Source organism: Pyrus communis, chromosome 7 (assembly GCF_041283825.1).
Source record: "Pyrus communis isolate YQ-2024b chromosome 7, ASM4128382v1, whole genome shotgun sequence".
In the NCBI taxonomy this organism is placed as follows: domain Eukaryota; kingdom Viridiplantae; phylum Streptophyta; class Magnoliopsida; order Rosales; family Rosaceae; genus Pyrus; species Pyrus communis.
The window spans coordinates 17,711,011-17,734,988 of NC_142571.1; the positions used below are offsets into that span (position 1 = coordinate 17,711,011).

A 23,978-nucleotide genomic window follows, 5' to 3' on the forward strand; every position below is an offset into this window, starting at 1 on the left:
TCATATTCTATTAAAATCTTGTGAACCCGTCTTTCTTTAACTCCTCATTTACCTATTTTCTTTGTAGCCCAAGGAAATACTGAAATAGCAGACATTGGGTCAGATGAAGAAGATGCCGACACGCTGATCCTTCAGGAAGCTGCAATTGAGGCTAAGAGGCGAGATGCTGGAGAAGATGCGGATATTTCTGAGCTTTTTGGGTACTCGGAGGCTAAGGAAGAGCTCGAAGCAAACACTCGAGCACCTAGGCGGGCACGAACAGTTATGGTAGAAACATCTGATTCTAAGCCTGAAAAGCAACCTAAACCCAAGCAGGCAACTCTAACAGGAAAAATACAAAAGCTCAGACCTCTAAATCCTCAAAAGCTGCATCTGCTTCAAATACCTCTAAGGTTGCTATTTCCATAACAAGCAGGCATAAACAAAAAACCTTTAGTAAGGGCATTTTGCCTCAATCTTCAGTTTATATTTTACGTTTAAGAGATAACAATTTCTTTTTTCTTGCATTTAGGACCCCCGGCATCCAAGAATCCTTCTTTTGTTTCAAGGGATGAGCCATTGGGCATAGAAATGCGGCGGAGGGCCAAAGAACATCAAAATGTTATCCTTAAAGAGTTAGAGGTATTGTAAGATCCCACATCACCTAGGGGTGAGGATCCTGTAAGCCTTATATGTATATTCCCATCTCTATCTAGCACGAGGCCTTTTAGGAGCTCACTGGCTTCAGGTTCCGTAGGAACTCTGAAGTTAAACGAGTTCGCACAAGAGTAATCCAAAGATGGGTGACCCACTGGGAAGTTTTCGTGTGAGTTCCCATAAATAAAATCGTGAGGGTGTGGTCAGGGCCCAAAGTAGACAATATTGTGCTACGAAGGAGTCGAGCCCAGGATGTGGTAGAGCCCAGGTCGGGATATGACAATTTGGTATCTGAGCCAATCCCTGGTCGGAAATGTGCCGACAAAGACGTCGGGCGCCTAAAGGGGGTGGATTGTAAGATCCCACATCACCTAGACATAATGATCATGTAAGCCTTATATGTATATTCTCATCTCTACCTAGCACGAGGCATTTTGGGAGCTCACTGGCTTCAGGTTCTATAGGAACTTCGACGAGTTCACACGAGAGCAATCCCAAGATAGGTGACCCACTGGGAAGTTCTCGTCTGAGTTCCCAGAAACAAAACCGTGAGGGCATGGTCAGGGCCCAAAACGGACAATATGGTACTACGGTGGAGTCGAGTCGGGGATGTGACAGGTATAGCCTGCCATTTCTTCAAATTTTTCCTCTCTATCTTCTCTTTTTTAATAACTCTCTACCTAACTGTTTGTAATAGAAGATTCAGGCATAAAAGATCTCACTGCTTGAGGTTTCTTTTGATTCATCCCTAATTAAGGTAAGCTCCTCCCTCTCAAGCAAAATTCATTCCTTTGGAGGTATTCCCATTTCTCAGTTTAATCGTTCAATTGGGAAGATGATGCACTATGTGGAGGATGACAGTAACTCAGTAAGTGCTTACTTCTAATACTTTCATACTAAGAATCCATTTTCTTTGTATTCATCATCTTCTATCTTTTCCAACCTTCTCGAGCACAGGAAATCCATCAAACTCCAATTTATACTTTTGGGGAGCCCATAGTCCCTGAGATTCCTATGGTTTCAGAGGTAATTATCCCGCAAGCTTCTTGGGTAAATCCTATTGATGTACCCGAAGCCTCTGAAGTGCCTGTTTCCCAACCTCAGGTATATTATTACTTAGACCCTCTGATTTTCTTCTTCATAAGTTAATCACTGACTTTTATACCTACTTCTGTTATTTGTATATCTCTGTTGAAGGTTTGAGCACTGTCTTTCCTCCTTTAGTAAGCCATGACAATCTCCCCTAGCAATCAGGGGAAGTAACTTCCCCTCCACCTCCTTCCAAAGCTTCAGGCTTATCTTAGGTAAATTTACCTTGTCTTCTTTTAACTTGTAAATTTTTCTTTTTAACATGTTTGTCTTGGTTGCAACAATGTTTTGAATAAGGTTTGGGTAAATCTCCACCATGCATGGTGCGCAAGAGAGACCTTCCTCATCCTCATTCGATTTTTGGTATCATAGGAATCTCTGCCCCTAAGCCTGTGAGTAAGCGAGCCAAGACTTCTACAACAGCTACTTTCATTCCTACTCCTACTCCTCTAGCTGAGGCTGCCCCAACTGTTACTGTCGGAGGTGCGAGAGGCACCTTCCACTTTATCAACGTCATCCTTGCCCAACCTGGTAAAGAAGTTCGGGCAAATCAAAACTAAACTGCAGTCACCTTCCACATCTTTTGAGTCTCATTCTTTTCAAAATGCTCGTCAAATCTTCAAAGATTGGATGAAAAAGGACTTCACAGCTTCTTTCAGCCTTAAAACCCTCCATGACGCAGAGAAAGCCCTTATTGAGCTTTACCAAGCTCAGTTGTTGTCCCAGGCTAAGTACAAGTCTTTTTTGAGTTTCTTTGAGAATTTACGGGCACTAAGGGATTAACATCAGAAGGCAGAGCGGGCATCAAATCGAGTGAAGTGCTTTCAGGAAAAACATGGGAAGAGTATAGCCGCACTTCGGCAGTTGGTGGAAGAAGGGTCAGTGATGGAAGAAAAGATTGCAGTGGTTGATTATGAAATCCAGCGCTTGGAAGAGCAGTTGTCTTCACTTAAAGCCTAAAAAGTGACCCTTACCAACCACCTCTCCCGAAAAGTAAAAGAGATGGAGAAAATTTCCCAAGAGGTTGAGGATTCCAAAACCCAACTTGTGAATAGCAACATGTATTTAGGAGAACCAAGCCGAATTTTCACTATTATGCAAACTTACTTCTCTAGAATAGTTTCTTTGGCCGAAGATGTAAAGTTGTTAGATTAAGATTTTTGTAATCCCTTCATGAAACGAAATCTTTTTCTACTTGGACCCCATTTTCTGAATTTTTAATAATAGAAGTCCCTTTCTACCCTTATCAACTTGCTTAAACCATTTTGATAACGATCCTTCATATTTGAAAACTTATCATTTGACTGAACGTTTTTCGTAGACCTCCCCCCAAATTTACCCAATCTTGTAAGAAAACTTGTGAGAACTTCTGACAACCTTTTTAGTTGAAAATTCTCTTCCAACCTTTGGACAACCTTTTCTGATGCTTCTTTTTCCGACTGTCCACAAAACACTTATGCAAGTTTCTAGCTCTTCTTTCTTTCTTTTCTTGATCATCTCATGATTTAAGGATAGCTCCTGTTGCTAGTACCTTTAGCTCACACTTATATTTGCGTTGACTGTATAAAATTACCCCATTTATTATGGCTGCTTTGGATTGTTCGGCCATCTTAAGATTTTCCCCTGTAGATTTTTCATTATGCTTTTTCCTACCAAGTGGCTTTCCCTTTCCCTTTCTTGGACCATGTTAAGTTAATCATGTTTATTGGGGCTTCTGGGAAGGGATCTGTATCGATCATAATGTTGGCATGAGGTTTCTCTAATATCCAGTCTCTAAACTAAACACAGTTCGTGATAAAGTGGTTGAAGGTGTAATGCAGCTTGCAATACTTTTTCCCTCTTAATTCCTCAGGTTTAGGTAGTTTTTTGGTGTTATCGGGCACCATTACTCTTGCTCGCACCAATTCCTCATAGATTTATGTGGCCTTGGTTAAGTCAAAGGAATAGTTTTGGTATTTTAGGGGTTTCATGATAACAAATCCACCGTTGTTCATCACCACCTTTTGATCTTTGACCGGTTGGACCAATCCCTTCACTATCAAAGGTTTAAAGGGAATGGTCATCTCTGCTGCACACATGTCTACCACTTCTCTCCCATGACCATCATTTTCTTCTAGCTCTCCCTTAAGCTCCACTTAATGGATGGCGGCTTTACTTTTGTAAAAAGATGGTGTTTTAGAGGAGTGCTTCAATTGTTGCTCTTCAAGCAACAACTTCTCATACTTAGTGGCCGCAATCACCAACTCTTGCAGCACATTAAACTGCACATTATAAAATTTCTTTTTTAAGGGTAGTCTCAAGGCTTTCTGAGCAATAGCTATAAGCTAGACATGGTTGATAGGAACCTGGCATCTCATCCTCGTCTTCCTAAACCTCATAATGAAGTCTTCAGTAGATTCATGCTCGTATTGTTTTACCTCAATGAGATCGTTAATGGTCATTTCTGGCTCCATCCTATAAAACTGCTTGTGGAAAGCCATCTCCATTTGCCCCCAGCTAGCGATGGAATTTGGGGGCAACAGAGAGTACCATTAAGACATTAAGCCAACCAACGAGTTCCCAAATAACTCGTGCATTTACGTTATGTTTCTCTAGTTATTTTAGTCCTTTATGCTTCCTTTGTGTGTTTTCAGGTTCTAAGGGCAAGGTATGCAAAAGGATGCCTTTTGGAGCCTTTTGGAGCAAATTAGAGATTGGAATGGATATCATATGCTTGGAGCCAAGAGGATGGACGAAATTAAAGACTTGAAGTAGGAAAGTTAAATCCTAAAAGACCTCATGTTTAAGCATCATTGAAGACTCCTACGCATTTTAGAACACAAAAACAACATTCCTTGCAACCTTAGAACATTGTCGTGTGTTTCCTTGTGTCTCCCTTCCTTGCATGGCAAGGAAGGGCTTTATTCCCTATTTTAAACACTTAAAGCATTCACTTATCATATCATTCACTTATCATAAGCATTCACTTATCATATCATTCACTTATCAAACCATTCACTTATCACTTCCATTCACTTATCACTTATCACTTCCATTCACTTATCACTCACCACATATCATTCATTTATCACTTAACATATCATTCATTTATCACTTAATACATCATTCACTTATCACTTATCATACTTATAATCATCTACACATTTCAACCATTTAAACATATGCATTTCAACTCACATGCATCATCATCATGCAACCAACCTTGCCACATGCTTTCCAAGCTTTCCCCCTTCATCATTAAGCCACATTCACTCCCATTTCTCTCCCCTTAACAGCCCTAAACCGTGCATAATTAAAGGACACCATTCAACACACACATGCACCAAAAGACAACATTGGCATGCATCACATGCATTTCCAACACTTCCCCCTTTGTGCCGTGCCTTCCCTTCCACTTTCCAACCACATTCTTTCAATTCCCACTTCATCATTACACCACCTAAGCCACATGCACTCCCATTCTTTAATTCAGCCACTTAATCATTCAACCACAAAACAATCACACAACACACCAACACACATGCATCCTGAAATTCTTTGCCGTGCAATCACATGCATTTCCCTTGACATTTTCAGCCATCACACTTCATCATTACACCACCATTCACTCTTTAACCCACACACACTTCACACAAACAACATTCACATGCATTCACATGCATTTCCAACACAAAACACACTCAAAACCGTGGCCACCTTTGCATTTCAGCATTCCCATTTGCATTTTCAGATTTCCAGCTTTCCAACCTAGCCACATTCACATGCATTCACTCATAATCATTCACCAAACTTGCAGCCACATTTCCACCCACCTTCTAGCTGTCATGTTCCCTCCATTACTCCTATAAATACCCTTGCATTCATTCATTCAAGAACATCTCATTTTCATACACAACACACCACAAACACATCCATTCTTCCTTTGTGCCGTGAGCTCCCATTCCCTTATAATCCAAACACCACTCCTCATCCATTTCCATAATCCCCCAAACCTCACCTTAGACCTTGTGCTACAACAACGAGGAAGATAAGAGGGCCTAAACGTTCATACAATTCAAGTGTGAGTTGTTGGAATGTTTAGGTGTTTCTTTGATTTCAAAGTTTAAATTCAATTCTCTTTGTTTTGTATGTATGAGGAATGGAAGAGAAGAGTGCCTAAACGTTCATACAATTCAAGTTTGAGTTGTTGGAATGTTTAGGTGTTTCTTTGATTTCAAAGTTATGAGGAACTAATCCCCCTTTAGCTAGGGGGTGATTCGAAACTATGTTTATATTTGCAATATGAATTGATTAACTTTCGTTGGAATTTCATAAGTTGTTGATTCAATTTGTTTAACCGTTTGATTGATAACTTATTTATGTATGTTTATTAAGAATGCGCGCTTAATTTTCATGCATGAATATGACACTAGAATATAAGTGAGTTTCACCTAATCGTTATGAACTTATATTCACAAGTAGTGGAGGTTGCTTATAAACAATCGCGTTAAATGAATTCTTGGCACGAGTTTCATGCTCATCATAGTAACGAATGCCTCGTCAACACTTATAGTTTTCATGATGCTTAATAATCTTTGACTGTATCTTTATTGTGCTGTTCACGTAAAGGACTTTTGGAGAATGTTGTGAATTGCGTTGCGCTAACCCATCCAATTCATTAACTTAAGGAAAACTTGATGGTTAATTTAAGCGGACTTAATTAACCCGGGGCGTTGAGTTTCATAATTTATCAAAAGACCAACTGAGAATCAATCTTGTATGCAAGTGTAACATGTATGGAGATGAACCCCTTAGCTAGCATTCATCCATAAATTTCATATTTACATTCTGTCTAGGTTATTAACTTGTTTCGTTATTTCAATTTTCGTAAAACCTCAATCCCCCTTTTGCTTTAATGTTCATTTTAGTTAGAATTCAATTTAGTTTGTGTTTTTAAAGCATTTTGAGTTTTTGGTTTGTCTTAGTGTTTTAAACTTTAATTTTGCATTCTTTGAGTCTAGTTTAGTGTTTTAAACTTTATTTTACGTTTTTGAGTCAGTTTCCAAGAGATTTCCAATCCCTCCTAATCCCCGGTCCAGAACGATCCCTACTTATACTTATACTACAATTGTCAAAAAGAGGGTTTAATTTGTGCGCGTATAAATCTCGCATCAATAACCTCAACTTATAGTTCGGATTATCTTTAAATGCCACACAATGGTTAGAGAACTTGAAGATGTGATCCTTAGATGACACATTGTTATCTTCTCCGCTAAATGTTAAGAATCTGGGCATCTTGAAGTTAAAAGGAAAGGGATTCTGCTCATCAATGAACTCCGAGTAGGGCTTTTGATAGGAGATTCTAAACAGCGAGCAAGCTTGTGGCTAGCCATTCTTCACTAGCATCCTTCTTAACTCAGCCAACTCATCTTTGAGTTGTTGATTGGCTGTATTATTAGGCGAGGTATGATGAAGTGGTTCCCACTTCGGGCTACGATCGTTGCCCGAGTTAATCTCCTTTCTTGCCTTGGGCTTTATTCACTTAACCTCTCGTCGTTTAATGGCCATTGGTGATGGCCTGTAAGGAGGAGGTTTGTCTGCTTTGGTAGGCTCCCATTTCCCACTGGATTCCCCAATCAACTGGGGCATCCCATATTTTGTTCTTTCTTGCCCACTCTGCCCCTACTATTTAGTAAAAATAGGGGTTCGAGCAACTCTTATTCCAGGATTTCTTCCAACACTAGCTGACTGGTTCCGGATTCTTCTTTGTTTTTTCCTTTATTCCTCTTTTCCTCAAGCAAAGGAAAAAAAGGAATAACTGGCTCCTCCACAAAGCTGGCTTCTTTCATCATTTCTCTAACACGGTCATTTTCAGGGGTAGAATATTCCAGATCTAGCCTTCTTTGCAGATTTCCTATTAAAGAACAGGAAACATAGTCTGCTTATTTCCTCTTTCGTTTCTAGAGAGTTTTTCTCCATGCTTTTCAAGAAAGCTATCATGGTAGCCCACAGGTCTTCGTTTGTGACCTCCCTCCTGATTTCTTAGAAGAAGTCGGGCTTTCTATCAAGAAAAGCCCTTGCAAGTCTTCAGGGAGATTTGCCATGCTAGATCTTGGTGTATACTAGGGTGTTTTCTGCTCTGTTTTCCTCCTGAAGGTTTGTTATTTCCTTCATCTTCTTGACATACAAGACTTGTGGTCCCACCAGGCATGCCAAAACTATGTTCGAGCAGGAAATCTTGCTGGGAAGGGTCCATGCTTTGTTGGTTATTGGGCTCCGACTTGCCGAGATGCTGCAAGAGGAGGACAAAGTTAACTCTGAAATGTGCATTTGTGGGGCCTTAGGTGTAGGCCTTGAGACTCATAATCAAAACTAACTAAGTGCTTAGGCGTGCCACTGCCATCTCAGTATGGCAAATGTAGAACAAATGTGTTTAAGCCGATTACTTGCGCTCTAAGTTATTCTGACTTCTTGTTATCAAATGATTGTCGTAGATGGGTTAAGTCTACATTAAGTTCTTTTCTATGCCTTGAGATCAAGGACTTTTAATTGGTTATCCTGTATGCTTAAAGGGTTGAGGTCCAAATCTGATCAAGTCATCAATTTAATTCACATTTAGTCTTCTTATGATAGTAAAACCACTAAGTGAACCAGGTCTGAGAAATGACGGAACTTTGATTCATCAAAAGAATGTAAATAACTTGAATATATACTGGGGACTACATCATAACACCAGATCTATTAACTTAAAGACAAAACAAAGAGAGTCGGGCAAGATTTCACCTTGTCGGGTAAGGTTTAAATGTCTTACGGTCTCTTCTCTTTGTAGTTACAGGGGTTGAGTACTAAAGCAAGATGAGTAATGAACAAGTTTACACAAGAGAATTGATACTATAGAATTTAGAAAAGGTAGCAGAGCTTTTATACTAGAGAAAAAAATGTCTTTTTAAGGGGAGTCTAAGGCTAAAAGGGTATAGAATCTAGGTAAAGCACAACTTTCTGGGTATTTGCTTGACTAAGAGGCAAGTTGTATGCTTGGTTGTTTGTTTGGTTGAGTGTCCTTGTCTCTAGGGCCTCTTCCTCCTTTTATAGACGAATTAGCTCAACTGATATGCCTTTGTATTTGCTCAAAAGTAACTTGGGGGTAGTGAGTCATCAACATTCTACTTGTATTGCCACCATAAAGTGCTTTTTGGCTAATAGTAGGTTGATTTCCATCGGTTGTCACTTCTCTTGTATAGTTCTTTCATTAATAATGAGCCATCATATTGTCTTGAGATAGATAGCTGGGCCTGGTGCTGGGCCTTGGGCGAGTTCCTTCACTTTAGCTCTTTTGGGCTTCCATTCCTTCAAGTCCAAAGTTCAAATATTAACCCAAACACCATGGAAATCAGAACAACGGATTCTTCCCATCTAGCATTCCCATCAAATGATCAAAAACATATCTTCCTCCATCTCATAAACCAGAATGCATGAATTCGTTGGTTATCCAGAGCCGAATGTCTGCTATTTGCAAAGCGGTTTCCATGGCCAGCTTGAAATTGACAAGTATATCTTCATAGAAAACAGAAGCTGCAACAGGTACTTGTCAACATTGATAGAACCAAATTTAAGTATTTACACACTTGCGGGCGAAACTGCTGATATTTATATTAAGGATTCGGTAAAAATGAAAAACACCATAGGCTGCTAGAAAGTTTAGGTCTCCTTCTCCTTGTAAAACCCTTATGGCGAGATGCTATTCAAGTAGATTAACTTCACATAAAGGTAACACACCTTGTTATTTTTTAATGCATAGATGTCATATAGTGTAGGCTAATCCTTCTTCTCAGCCAACACATGAACAACACCTTTGACTTTCCTTTAAGCATGAATCTCATCAAACAATCCATGGGAAGATTATCTACAAGAGCAAAAAGCCCAAATTTTGTGTGAGGTACTTGTCAAAATCTGCAAGTAACAACATGCTGGCGGTGAGCTCCAAGGTACTCTACAATTTTCATCAAGACCCTTGCCCTGCATACAACACAGATGTGGGTCTACTGCTTACCAGATAGATGTCAATTGACCCCATAGAACAGAGATGTATGAATTTTATACCATCATGCGAGTAAATAATAAATTGTTTGCACAGTTAAATATCATATCCATTTGAGTTTATGTACAAATTTGGTACTGAGGTGCTTTTATAAAAAGTGGGTATCAAAAAAAGCTGAGCTAAAAAAGGTGTTTGGTAAACACTTAAAAACAGCTTATTTTCACAGTTTTGGGTGAAAAAAAGTTGAAAACGTGAAGCAGCAAAAATTAGCTTATTCTCACAGCACAGCAGAAGCAGTTTTTCTTCAAAGTACAACAATCCAAACCAGCCATATGACTCCCCAAAATACTCTACATCTCATATGCTGTCAATTATTTCCATCCACGAGATATATAAAATGAATATAATACCTAAATAAATCGTTAATGGCCTGTTTGATGAACTCATAGAACTAAATGTCAACATTATCACTTTTTGTCATTTTGAAAGAGAAGGTTGGAACAACCACAGCAAGTAGCCCAATGGAAAAGGCGCAAACTGCGGCTCCTCAGTAAATAAATAAATGTGGAAGATCCCAAATTTGATGCTCCGAGGTTAGTGAGTTTGCTTGATTGTGGCCACAAACATGGTAAAATTCCACATAGCCTCTTCGGGCCCCGAAAATGATGGATAACCATGACTTGCCACTAATTGTTTCCCTCTTAAAAAAAAAAAAAAAAAAAAAAAGGTTGGAACAAATGCCTACCTCTCATGTGAAAAATGGGGACGACCTTCTTTTGCAACCCAGACTGCATCAAATTTTCTCTCATCTTCAATCCTTATTCTAGGAACAGACCACCGCAATGAAGCACCCCTTCAACATATCTTCTTTATATATAAAACCAACAACTCCTTTTAGGTTCACAAGTTTCACCAAAAAATTTTAGACAAAAGTGCCCCCAAAACAAAAAATTTCAAAAGCAGCCCAAAATAATGCCGAAGTATTTTCATCATTTTAACAGTGTTTTTTTTTAATAATTAATTATTTTTGTATATTTTTTTAATTAATATCTCACAATAGACTAGCAATAATGTGATTCAATCAGTTGTTCATTAAATATTATTTTCTCCATTTTTAACACATTCAAATCATCTTAAGAGGCATGCAATGCCAATAATAAAAAATGTTTTTCGCACGCGCATAATAATATGATTAAATTAGTTGTCAAATGACTTTTTTTTTTTTTTGAACAAACGATATTATCTACACTAAAGGGGAGAGAGCTGGGTTTAGCCTCATAATAGGCTAGCAATAATGTGATTCAATCAGTTGTTTATTAAATATTATTTTCTCTATTCTTAATGTAAATTCAATAGAATGTAGATGGAAATTGGAAGAGCAATTAATTATGTGAATTCAATGCTTTGATTGGTTTGTGAGGGGGTTTTCTAGCACAATCTAAGATTATTCATTTGCTTCAAATATTTGATTTTCATTTTGTCAATTCACGCATATAAATACATTTAAAACGTGTAAGTCGTGCGTAGCACAATGTGATTTAAAAAATACCTTATGCACTCATGTGAGCGCGTGCATTAACGCTAGTAAACAACAACATAACTAATGAACTAATAGGCTAATGAAAATTATATAACATTTAACATATACTTCTGTAAAATAATGAGATTAAGGCTATCTGATAGTATATGGACTCGTGAAGGAGATAGGATCCTCCCCAGATCCTCTTTGCAAGGATCGCGGGGATCCTTTAGTCCTATCATTTCATCGTACATCGTGAGATAAAAAATTATTTTAAATTATATTATTTAAAATTGAGAACAAACATTACCTGACGAAAACTGACCACACGATGTACGATGAATGGACAAGATTAAAGGATTTCATCTTACATCGTGTGGTCACAAACGGGATCCTTTAATCTTGTGTTTTCATCATACATCATGTGGTCACAAATCATTTTAAATTATATTATTTAAAATTGAATACAAATAGTATCTGACGAAAACTGACCTTACGATGTAGATGAACAAACATGATTGACGAATTCCCGGAATCCTTTAATCCTGTCATTTTATCGTACTTTGTGTAGTAAAAAATTATTTAAAATTAAACACAAACAATGCCTGACGAAAACTGACTACACGATGTATGATAAATGAACAGAATTAAAAAAATCCCAAAATCCTCACAAAGGGGATCCAGCGAGGATCCTATCTCCTCATGAAGAAGTGCATGAGAGAGGATCCTCGTTGGATCCTCTTTGTGAGGATCTTGAGGATCCTCCAATCACATCCGTTCATCATATATCGTGCGGTCAGTTTTTGTTAGGTAATGTTTATATTCAAATTTTAATAAAAAATTTACAATATTTTTTAACCGCACGATATACGATGAACAGATATGATTAAAAGATCTCCAGGGAATCATACTCGAGTTGAGTTCAATTACAGATGAAGATCGAAGATATGAGAGCAATGACCAACTAACAAATGAGACTGATTTGCGAACGAATATGTTTGGTTCCAGTTCTTTTCGAATCTTCAAACAGAATGCCATGTGAAAAATGTTGTACCGCAACCATCTTATGCTTTTTCCTTTTTAGACTACATATTTTCTAATGGATAATGAAGTAAATTCCCTAATCTATGACTCATCACAAAACAAAACGTGAGAGGATCCTCCTCCTGGGAAGAGCATAAAGTGGATTTGTGTCAAAAGCTGACAACTTGTCAAACTCCACACACAGAATGGTTTAAGGCTTATAACTTTAGGACTCGTACCAGGTGATCCAAAAAAAAAAAAACTTTATACCAGGAATATTCAAATTAATTAGACCTCGAAATCTCAAGTAGATACCATACCACGAGTGCAAGTGGCTCTAAAAATAGTATTCTTCTTGTACTATGTAACGTGAGTTTAAATTTTGTCGATTTCGTAATTTAATATTTAATTAACGAATCTTGACAAACAAAACAAAAAAAAAAAAAAAAAAAACCATACCGTCAGCAATTTACCCATTTGCCTCCAAAATGTGGCCCGCAGATGAAATTTATCATAAAAGTCAAAATCACAGTGGGTCAAATATCGCCCAATTCAACTTCCCTTCTCTCGCTCATTCCACTCCCACTTAACTTCCAGCTGCCTCAGTTTTGGGTGGCGCAGCCGAAACAAACCCCCCAATTTCTCTCTCTCTCTCTCTCTCTCTCTCTCTCTCTCTCTCTCTCTCTCTCTCTCTCTCAAAATATGGCACTGTTAGCAGCAGCCGTCAAGCGAGCCACATCGATGTCGCGAGCCTTCTCTCCAATCCTCCGTTGCATGAGCAACGTGCCGGAAAACACCGTATACGGTGGGCCAAAGCCCCAAAACCCGGACCAGAGAGTCACGGTGACCCACTTGAAGCAGAAGCACAAGAAGGGCGAGCCGATCACCATGGTCACCGCCTACGATTACCCTTCTGCGGTGCACTTGGATTCGGCCGGCATAGACATTTGCTTGGTCGGCGATTCGGCGGCGATGGTGGTTCATGGCTACGACACCACTCTGCCCATCACGCTTGACGAAATGCTTGTTCACTGCCGAGCTGTGGCGCGTGGCGCCAAGCGGCCGCTTTTGGTTGGGGACTTGCCGTTTGGGTTCTATGAGTCTAGCTCCAATCAGGTATTTACTAAATCAAATGGAAAATTGCGTTGTTAATTTGGGTTTTGATGTTACTTCTTTTATTAGTTTTATTTTTCATGTAGAGATAAACCTGTTTGGATAGTGAGAATGTTAAGGAAAATGACATTTGAAGACTGATTGGTTGCTGAGAAAGTAAAGAAATAAATTTATCAATTTTTCGTTTTCTGTTTTTGACAGATGGAATTTACATCCCAGATGGTGAAATAAATAAATTTACCTGATTTCTTACATTTTCGAATTTCATGGTTGCCAAGCAGAAACAATCCAGTATTGGATTGCAGAAATGAGTGTGTGTTTTGCTTTTCTGATTGGGTTTGTGATTTTGTAAGTGAGCCATGGTTGGTGATGTTGCAGTTTCGATTATGAGCAGGCTGTCGATACGGCGGTGAGGGTTTTAAAGGAGGGAGGAATGGATGCGATTAAATTGGAAGGAGGGGCACCTTCGAGGATTACTGCGGCAAAATCTATCGTTGAAGCTGGAATTGCCGTGATGGGGCATGTGGGACTTACTCCCCAGGCCATTAGTGTTCTTGGGGGTTTTAGGCCCCAGGGAAGGAATGTTGCTAGTGCTGTAAAGGTCTGTACATATGCAAATGGTAATTCTGTTTTGCTATTTAGGTTTTCAGGTTTTCTTTGCTGTAATAATTTGTTGCGTTGGATTCTGTGTGCAGGTTGTGGAGACAGCCCTGGCTCTGCAAGAAGCTGGGTGTTTTTCTGTTGTTTTAGAATGCGTACCTCCACCGGTGGCTGCTGCTGCAACGTCTGCTCTTCAGATTCCTACCATTGGCATTGGTGCAGGGCCTTTCTGCAGTGGGCAGGTTAGTCGATTAAGTAATCCTAATCATGTTGGTTGTATGCATATGCCTTGTGTATGCAATTCCATTTGGTGTTAAATAGATATACCATGTTCGAGGTAGTTTGTTTAGTAGCATATTGTTCAAATCTATGTAGTGTGTCTTTCTGTAACTTGAAATTTTCTTGTTGCAACGGGTTTTTTGATTTTCGGGCGGGGAAATAAATAACAATTTTCATTGTTCCACAGTTTTTTCACATCGGCATTCATAGCTGATAAAAAAGGTTGCATGCTAGTAATTGAATGTAGTCGGTTAGTCAGCTCAAAGCTACTAAATTTGAGTTAGGATCAAGCTCCGGAGATATGTAGAACCAAAGCTAGATGACTCATGAGCTTGAATTGTGTTAATTCACTTCTTTGAACTTGTAGTTAATGCAGTTTTTGCATGCCTTTTCTTCATAGACCAAGTTCCGTTATTTCTGCGCACTAATTCTCTCTTCCCTATATCACGCAGGTGCTAGTTTACCATGATCTTCTTGGAATGATGCAACATCCACATCATGCCAAGGTTAACTCAACAGTTGCATCTCTTTAATAATGCTGTTTACTCTCCAATCATGTGAATTTCATCTAAACAAATAACCATCGCACCTTTTTCAGGTTACCCCGAAATTCTGCAAGCAGTTTGCACATGTTGGAGAAGTCATCAACAAAGCTCTAGTAGAATACAAGGAAGAAGTGACTAGTGGTACGTTTCCTGGTGCTGCACACAGCCCATATAAAATCAGTGCTGCTGATGTTGATGGCTTTTCAAGTGAGTTACAAAAGTTGGGTTTCGACAAGGCGGCATCTGCAGCAGCTGAAGCAGCTGAGAAGATCAATAGAGGCGAATAACCTTGAGGCAACCCCAAAAGTGACCGGTAAGGGCCCAACCTAACATAGCATTTAGCCAGGGCTCGTGGTAGTTGGTTATTACCGATTCAATTCAAGGTTGCATAACAAAGTAAATAGGTATGAAATGAAAATGTGCAACATTCATGCGGTCTCTTGGAAACTCTCAACACAACGGTCTTGCCTTGTCTTTGTGACAATAAGAGTTTGAAGGAACATGACAAATCTATCTTTTGTAACAGTGAGGTATCCGGATTATGCAGTTCGGTTCCCCCTTGTAATAGAAAAGTTTGATCCTTTTGCATAAAGTTATGTTCGGAATTTCGAAGCAAATTCAGAAATAAAGATTTGAAGCCATTTCGGAATTTATTCGAAACTTCGTGTGATTACTATTTGCGCATACGATATAGGGTTTCCCTTTCATTTCCTCTTTTTATATAAGTTTACGTGCGGTCCAATATCCTAGGACAGGTTGCTAAGTTTTTACGCATGCATCTCAAGTTCGATACTTCCCTTTACCCTAAATTATTGTAATGGTTTCAAACTCATCCACTATCCTTAATAATAATATCAAAAAATAAAAAAATAAAAAACAAAGGTTGAGAACATTATTATTTGCGGTAGGATCTGCTGCAATTGAGGAGTGACTTGATTTATATTCTTTTGGGTTGGACAACATATGAATGGTTTTAGGAGTGTGCAATGTACAAAAAATTGTGGAGCTTTGCTAGTTCGAAGAATTTTGTGCAAAATTGATTAGAAAATAGTAACTTTTGGATCCTATTCACAAATTCTACGTCACGAAATACGCTCAAAATTCAGTAACTGACCCCAAAAAAAAAAAAAAAAAAAACAACTCTAAAACAAGGTCTTTAGGATCTTTTGACTTGGACAAGGCCGCTCCACTCTTGATGTCGACCGTGGGATTACCATCCTAACATTTCGTTTACAAAGTTTTATCTATAAATTTAGTTTTTCTAGCATTACCGTTTGAAAAAGTTCATCTCAACTACAAAAAGTCACTAAAAATGCTATTGACTATATCTTGCATGCCCTTCATTCCATCACCTCAATTCAAATTAATCCCGAGAGAGGTTCATTACCAAAGTTCCACATATAAACAAAACCAATCATAAAGAGAGCGCGACTTCAATGCTACGTAGCATATTGTGATACTAGTGTTTTAACTTTTAGATTTGATTTCGACAATTATTTTTATTTTCAATTTCAATCATTCATTTTTCATATCCATCTATATACAGCTGAAAGAAAAAATTGCAGAAAATGGTTTTAAGTTAGAGATGGCGTAAGCAACGAACCCCATTTTGTGTATTCTCCGAAATCCTAGCTCATCGAATCCTTCAATTCCTTGTTGAAAATCATTCAAAGCCTACACTAAAATTTACTCAGAAACTGTCAAAATACTAACAAGAAGTACACAGCAGGATACACTAATAAAAAAACATAAGTTAAAAAACTAAGCTCATGAACCACAAATTTATACAAGTATTAAAATCGCAATTCAATAAAGGCAATAACAAACTAACCCGTAAAAGCAGTATAAGAAGAAGCCAAAGCAAACTTCTAAACAGTGCACCTTCTCCTCTATTGCAAAACCAAAAGTACTGAAAACTAACAATAGGTCTTAATTCAATATTGAGCATACATTTTATCAGAGCAGTGATCACTATTTATAATAGATCAATCCTAAAAATTATCCTATTAGAAACCATAGGATACCAACTATGAATACAAACATATTATAAGTGCATCATCAAAATAGATTTCCAGTCCCACTAGGACTAAGATAATTTGAATTAAATCCTACAAAAAAAATTAGGATAGTTTTAAGCTTTCTAGGAAGACTTTTCTATCTTAATTGAAACACTACAATCGGCTATAATATTCAGTTTCATATTCATATTCTAACACGTGTATGTATTAATTTTTTTTAGTAGAACAATATCGACAATGCACGTCGATAAAAAAAAAAAACTATTTCTCATCACTAGAACCAAAGCTACTGAATTTGAGCTAGGCTAGCTCAAGCTCGGACAAGCCTAGAACCAAAGCTTGATTGGGCACATGAGCTTCACTCCTCTGAACTTGTACGATGCGCATAATTTAAATAATTTTCCTCACAGATTTTGCACGCCCTTGCTTACATGGTTCCGATGTTCTGCACACTTGTTCTCTTTCCCCTCTATCAGGCGTGCTAGTATGTCATAGTCTTCTTGGAATGATGCAGCATCCATATCATGCCAAGGTTACAAGGAAGAAGTGACTAACGGTTCATTTCCTGGCGCTGCCCACGGCCCATATAGAACAAGTGCTCAAGATGTCAATGGTTTCTAAAGTTCGTTGCAAAAGTGGGGTTTGGACAAGGCAGCATCTGCAGCAGCTGAAGCAGCTGAGAAGATCAATAGAAGCAACTAACCTAGCGGAGGCAGCCAGACAAGCGACGGATAAGGGGCGAACCTAGCAGAATTCGTTTCTAAGGGCAGGGCTCGCGTTGAAAGTTAGATAACGAAGTAAATAGGTATGTAATGAAAAAGTGCAACACCGACGCTGTCTGGTGGTCTCTATGCAACAGTGAGGTATCCAAAATATGCAACTGGTTTCCACCTTAAGTTGTCATAGAAATGTTGTATTCTTCTGCATAAAGTTGTGTTTAGAATTTGGAAGCAACTTCAGAGACAAGACTCGAATCCATTTCGGGGTTTTATTCGTAACTTTATGTGATTACTATTTGAGGATAAAGAATATGAGAACATTATTATTTGCTGCAGTTGAGGAGTGATTTATATTCTGTCCGATGTAACAACAGAGGAATGGTTTCTACGAGTGTGAAGTGCATACCAACTTCTCCCGTGGAACTTTGCTAGTCGCATGTATTTTGTGCAAACGGAATCGAAGCTAGAATCTTATACATGTACAATTTCTACGATTACTTGTAGTTGTAACGAGGGAAATAAGAAATTAGGTCTATATACGAGAGTAAGGAATGTGGATTGGATCGACTAGATGGGATCATAGGAGTAGTTGATCTAATTTCTGATTTACAGAGGATTAGATTACTAATTTTGATGTATACTTGCATATTTTTATTTTATTTGAATGTATATTGATTTTTTATGTGTCAGTAAACAGATAAAATGAGAGGTTAGAAATCGAAATCATTCTCTTTTTTCTCAAACAAATGATTGAACAATCACAATTTTACTAACAAACCCATTAAAGAAAAATTAGACACCAAATCAAAATTGAAATAAACAGTCCTAAAGTGCAATCCCATGTCTTCTGAAACCCTAATCCCCTACTTCAAATTTCCCCCAAAACAAAATGAACCACCTATCACTCTCAGCCTCAAAGCACCTCCTTAAACCCCAACCCTCCAAAACCCAATCCTCCGTCGTTCTCCTCCTCCTCAATCACCAATTCTCCACCGATTCCGATCCCAATCCCAACCCCAAACCCAGCAAACAACCCCATGAAGATGACTCGCTAGTAACCCAAGTCGTCCAACTCCTCGAATCCGATGAAAAAGACTGGAACTTGGACCAGCTCCGCCACCTCCTCTTCTCCGACTCCGCCGCCGCTCCTTCTCCTCGCTCTCTCTTCCGCATCACTCGCCGCCTCAACACTTCCTCCAAAGCCCTCAAGTTCTTCGACTACGTTTCCGAGAATGTGGCAACCTCACCAGACTCGGCGGCGGCGGCCTCGCTCTCTTCATCATTCCAGGCCGTTCTCGAGCTCGCTAAGCGAGAACCCAACTCGCAAACTAGGCTTTTCGACATGTATAAGATGGCGAAAGAGCGGAACATTCCGGTTAATATGAGCGCCGCTGTTCTGCTAGTTCGATCGCTGGGCTTTGCTGGTATGGTGGATGAGGCGGTCAATGTGTATAACGGTCTGGACCCCGGTTCGAAGAATACCCATCTTCGCAATGGGGTGATTAGTGTGCTGTTGAAATGGGGACGGGTCGATGATGCACTGAAGGTGCTCGACAAAATGTTTGATCCAAATGCAGAGTTCCGGGTTGACAGTGTTACTGCTGATATTGTGCTTTCCTCTTTGCTGAAGAGAGAGCGGCCCGGGAGGAGCGTCAGTGAGGAGGACATTATGGGTTTGGTGCAGAAATTTGGGGAGCATGGTGTGTTTCGTGATAGTTTGAAACTTACGAAATTGATCACGTCGTTGTGTAGGAACAGGAACACTAGTCGGGCTTGGGACGTTTTACATTACATCATTAATTCTGGTGGTGCTGTAGAAGCTGCTTGTTGCAATGCGCTTTTGACTGATTTGGGAAGAGTTAAAGATTTTAAGAGGATGAATGAGCTTATGGTAAAGATGAAAGAAATGGGCATCCCTCCCAATGTTGTAACTTTCGGTATTGTCATTAACTATTTGTGCAAGTCTAGGAGGGTGGATGAGGCCTTGGAGTTGTTTCAAAGGATAAGTGGAGGAGGAGAGAAAACTGATGGGATTTCGGCTGAACCCGATGTGATCATTTATAACACTCTGATTGATGGACTTTGTAAAGTGGGAAGGCAAGAAGAAGGATTACGTCTGATGGAAAAAATGAGATTGCAAGATGGCTGTGCACCTAATACTGTTACCTACAATAGTTTGATTGACGGTTTCAACAAGGTTGGGGACATCGAGAGGGGTCGTGAGCTCTATGATCAAATGAAGGAGGAAGGTATACCGCCAAGTGTAGTTACCCTCAATACTTTGATTGACGGTCTCTGTAAACATGGGAGGCTCAACAGCGCACTGGAATTCCTTAATGAAATGCAGAGGGATGGTATAAAAGGCAATGTCACGACGTACACGATGCTAATCACTTCCTTTTGTAATGTAAACAATATTGGCATGGCACTGGAACTGTTTGAGCAAATGTTAAGTTCTGGATGCTCCACAGATGCAAAAGTTTACTACTGCTTGATCTCTGGTTTAAGCCAAGCCGGAAGGATGGATGATGCCAGCATTGTTGTATCAAAGTTGAAGGAGGCCGGGTTCTCCCTGGATGTCATTGCCTTCAATGTTTTGATTAACGGGTTCTGCAAGACAAAAAAACTCGAGAAGGTGCATGAGATGATCCAGGAAATGGAGACAGCTGGAGTAAAGCCTGATAGCATCACATACAACACGCTGATTTCGTATTTGTGCTCAGCTGGGGAACTTACAACTGCTAATAGAGTACTGAGCAAGATGATAAATGAGGGCCTTGTTCCTACGGTTTTCACTTTTGGATCATTGATTCACGCATATTGTTTGAAGGGCGATACATACAAAGCCATGAAGATCTTCAGAGACATGGGTTCTAAGTGGAGTGCTCCTCCCAACACAGTAGTATACAACATCTTAATAGATTCTTTATGCAAGAATAATGAAGTGGACGTCGCACTTTCGTTGATGGATAGTATGAAAGATAAGGGAGTGAGACCTAATACCTTGACATTCAACGCCATGTTCAAAGGTCTTAAGGAGAATAATTTGCTGGAGAAAGCATTTAAATTAATGGATCAAATGATTGAACAGGCTTGTAATCCGGATTATATAACCATGGAGATCCTGAGCGAATGGCTTTCTGCTGTTGGTGAAACTGAAAAGTTGAGAAGGTTTGTGCAAGGATATGAAGTTGCTGCTTCCACTGCATAGAGTATCTGCACTTACAGAAGGATGCGAGCATTGATTATAGATTGTCAGCCGTTCTCAGGAGAAAGCATAACTGCTTAACTGAGCCTTTGTTTCTGCAGCATCGTTCGTGTCCTTGGCGGAAGGGATTCCACCCTTCCGTGTTGAGATTAGGCCAAGTAAGATTGCAGCGAATGAGTTTATACTGGTTCCCATTTCCTTGTATGAAAACACTATATTGGTCCGTGTTGATCTCTTGTGGTTGTATACAAGGATTTCTCATGTTTGAGTTCTATTTCATATGGTCCGATTTTTCTGGGGCACGAATGCGTATGAAGAACTAAGAACGACCCATCGGATGGTTTACCAGACTGGAGTGGTGCTACGCCGCTCAATCGGCGAAAGTACCACTTAGCACCACTCCACGGGAACAATGATAAGTACGTGTTCGTTGTGTAGACGGACCCGACGATCATGTCCTAACAAATGTTTTGGTTCTCTAGGACTAGAGTAATTACATCTTTTTGTGTAACGTGGGTCGACCTCCACCGTCGATATGGGCAAGAAAGATATGCCCATTTGCACCATGTTTCATTAATTGAGCCAATCAGTATCCGATGTACAAGTTCTTTGCCTACAACGGGAACCAAAAAGTAAATAAAATTGTAGCATCTTGTTTGTGGAGGTTTCCTCATTTTTCTGATTCCATCTAACTTCTGGCTCGTCCTTGTGTGAATGAGATTGACTTTTCCGAAACAAACTGTTTTTGTTTGTTTTGTAGCATTGATCGATGCACTGAAGGGATGAGGATCCTCTCCATACGTTCTTTGTGAGGATTCTATAAATTCTGACATTCTATCAATCCATCTTATATCGTATAATTAGTTTTCGTTAGATACTATTTGTGTTTAATTTTAAATAAAAAAAAATATAATGATTTCTGCTGCACAATGTACGATGAAAGAATAGGATAAATCATGACGAACACTACCAAACTACAAGCTTACTATGGGCGAAATTTTGTCTTGTTAGGACATTGCATTTATGCTAGCCTCAACCTCCAAGCTTGTCAGTATTTCTTACTTTCTTAATGACCACTGAACAAGATAAACCTCTAAAAAATTATTATGCTTTAAAAAGAAAATTTTATATGTATTATTGTGAGTCATAGAGGATGCATTGCTAGATCCCACATCGCCTAGGGGAATGGATCATGTAAGTCTTATATGTATATTTTCATCTCTACCTAGCACAAGGCATTTTGGGAGCTCACTAGCTTCGGGTTCCATAGGAACTCTGAAGTTAAGCGAGTTTGCGTGAAAGCAATCCTAGAATGGGTGACCCACCGGGAAGTTCTCATGTGAGTTCCGAGAAACAAAACCATGAGGGCGTGGTCAGGGCCCAAAACGGACAATATCGTGCTATGGTGGAGTCGAGTACGGGATGTGGTGGGGGCCCGGGCCGGGATGTGACAATTTGGTATCAGAGTCAATCCCTGGTCGGAGGTGTGCCGACGAGGACGTCGGGCCCCTAATAGGGGTGGATTGTTACATCCCACATCACCTTAATGGATCCTATAAGCCTTATATGTATATTCCCATCTCTACCTAGCTCGAGGCCTTTTGGTAGCTCACTGGGTTCAGGTTCCGTAGGAACTCTGAAGTTAAGTGAGTTCGCGCGAGAGCAATCCCAGGATGGGTGACCCACCGAGAAGTTCTCGAGTGAGTTCCCATAAACAAAATCGTGAGGGCGTGGTCGGGGCTCAAAGCGGACAATATCGTGCTACAGTAGAGTCGAGGCATAAGATGTGATGGGGGCTCGGGCCGGGATGTGACAATTTGGTATCAGAGCCAATCCCTGGGCGGAGGTGTGCCGACGAGGACATCGGGCCCCTAATAGGGGTGGATTGTTACATCCCACATCGCCTAGGGGAATGGATCTTGTAAGCCTTATATGTATATTCTCATCTCTACCTAGCACGAGGCCTTTTGGGAGCTCACTGGATTCGGGTTCCGTAGGAACTTTGAAGTTAAGCAAGTTCACGCAAGAGCAATCCCAGGATGGGTGACCCACTGGGAAGTTCTCGTGTGAGTTCCCAGAAACAAAACCTTGAGGGCGTGGTCAAGACCCAAAGCGGATAATATCGTGCTATAGTGGAGTCGAGTTCGAGATGTGGTAGGGGCTCAGGCCAGGATGTGACAATTTGGTGTTAGAGCCAATCCCTAGCCGAAGGTGTGCCGACGAGGACGTCAGGCCCTTAAGGGGTGGTGGATTGTTACACCCCACATCGCCTAGGGGAGTGAATCCTGTAAGCCTTATATGTATATTCTCATCTCTACCTAGCACGAGGCATTTTGGAAGCTCACTGGCTTCGGGTTCCGTAGGAACTCTAAAGTTAAGTGAGTTCACGTGAGAGCAATCCCAGGATGGGTGACCCACTGAGAAATTCTTGTATAAGTTCTCACAAACAAAACCGTGAGGGCGTGGTCGGGACCCAAAGCAAACAATATCATGCTACAGTAGAGTCGAGTTCAGGATGTGATGGGGACCCAGGCCGGAATGTGACATGCAACTTTTGGGGACTTTCTTCGAAAATTTAGTATTAGCCAGTTTACGTCAAGAAGAAAGATTTAGACCATGTCCAACTGGGCTATTAAACCTATTATGCCATATTTAATCTTAAAATTGATAAAAATAATCTCTCCAAAAAGCTAAAGGGATTCTGACCAGAAGAATTAAGCTAAGTTTAGCCTCATGACACGTGACATGCAGCCCATGGCAGACAAGCTTGGCCCAAAAAAAAGTAACTAAATGTGAAGGAAAATAAAATATAATCATGCATGGTTAGAGATGAACTAAAGTAATTTTTAAAATATTAATTTTTAAAAAGCTAAAACATATATCTAAGGACTACGTTTAACCTTTCATTAATAGAAATGGCTTTACATAAAGAAAGGGTAACTTTAAGAGAGAATCCGACTTTATATTTACGAGATTCATTTCAAACAATAATCAACCAAAACCCACTATTTTTTTAGAACAATGATATTCACACATTCATTTCCACTTCCCACACACTTTGGTCATTGATATTTTTTAATTCAATCAATCCGATGATCGAAAATTAAGAAAGATGTGTAAGAAGTAAAACTTATGTGTGGATAACATTACCTCTTTTATAAAAAAAAAAATACAAATACCGTTAACATTATATTTGTCAATATTAACATTTA

At 39.6% G+C, this 23,978-nt stretch overlaps 2 protein-coding genes across 2 annotated transcripts; both read left to right on the forward strand.

Annotated features, from left to right (window-relative positions):
• Positions 1–12,824: 12,824 nt before the first annotated feature.
• On the forward strand, positions 12,825–15,481 carry LOC137735385 (3-methyl-2-oxobutanoate hydroxymethyltransferase 1, mitochondrial). Its single transcript, XM_068474809.2, has 5 exons — positions 12,825–13,400; positions 13,792–13,998; positions 14,093–14,239; positions 14,729–14,782; positions 14,875–15,481. Exons 1-5 carry the CDS (start codon positions 12,987–12,989, stop codon positions 15,106–15,108), a joined length of 1,056 nt encoding a protein of 351 aa, XP_068330910.1. The 5' UTR covers positions 12,825–12,986; the 3' UTR covers positions 15,109–15,481.
• A 2,763-nt stretch (positions 15,482–18,244) lies between these two features.
• On the forward strand, positions 18,245–21,068 carry LOC137735257 (uncharacterized). Its single transcript, XM_068474667.2, has one exon. It carries the CDS (start codon positions 18,448–18,450, stop codon positions 20,767–20,769), a length of 2,322 nt encoding a protein of 773 aa, XP_068330768.2. The 5' UTR covers positions 18,245–18,447; the 3' UTR covers positions 20,770–21,068.
• Positions 21,069–23,978: the final 2,910 nt, after the last annotated feature.

Coding starts and splice junctions, on each gene's coding strand:
- LOC137735385 (XM_068474809.2), top strand. CDS start 12,987: ATGGCACTGTTAGCAGCAGCCGTCAAGCGAGCCACATCGATGTCGCGA. Junction 13,401..13,791: donor ATGAGTCTAGCTCCAATCAG/GTATTTACTAAA, acceptor GATTATGAGCAG/GCTGTCGATACGGCGGTGAG. Junction 14,783..14,874: donor AACATCCACATCATGCCAAG/GTTAACTCAACA, acceptor CACCTTTTTCAG/GTTACCCCGAAATTCTGCAA.
- LOC137735257 (XM_068474667.2), top strand. CDS start 18,448: ATGAACCACCTATCACTCTCAGCCTCAAAGCACCTCCTTAAACCCCAA.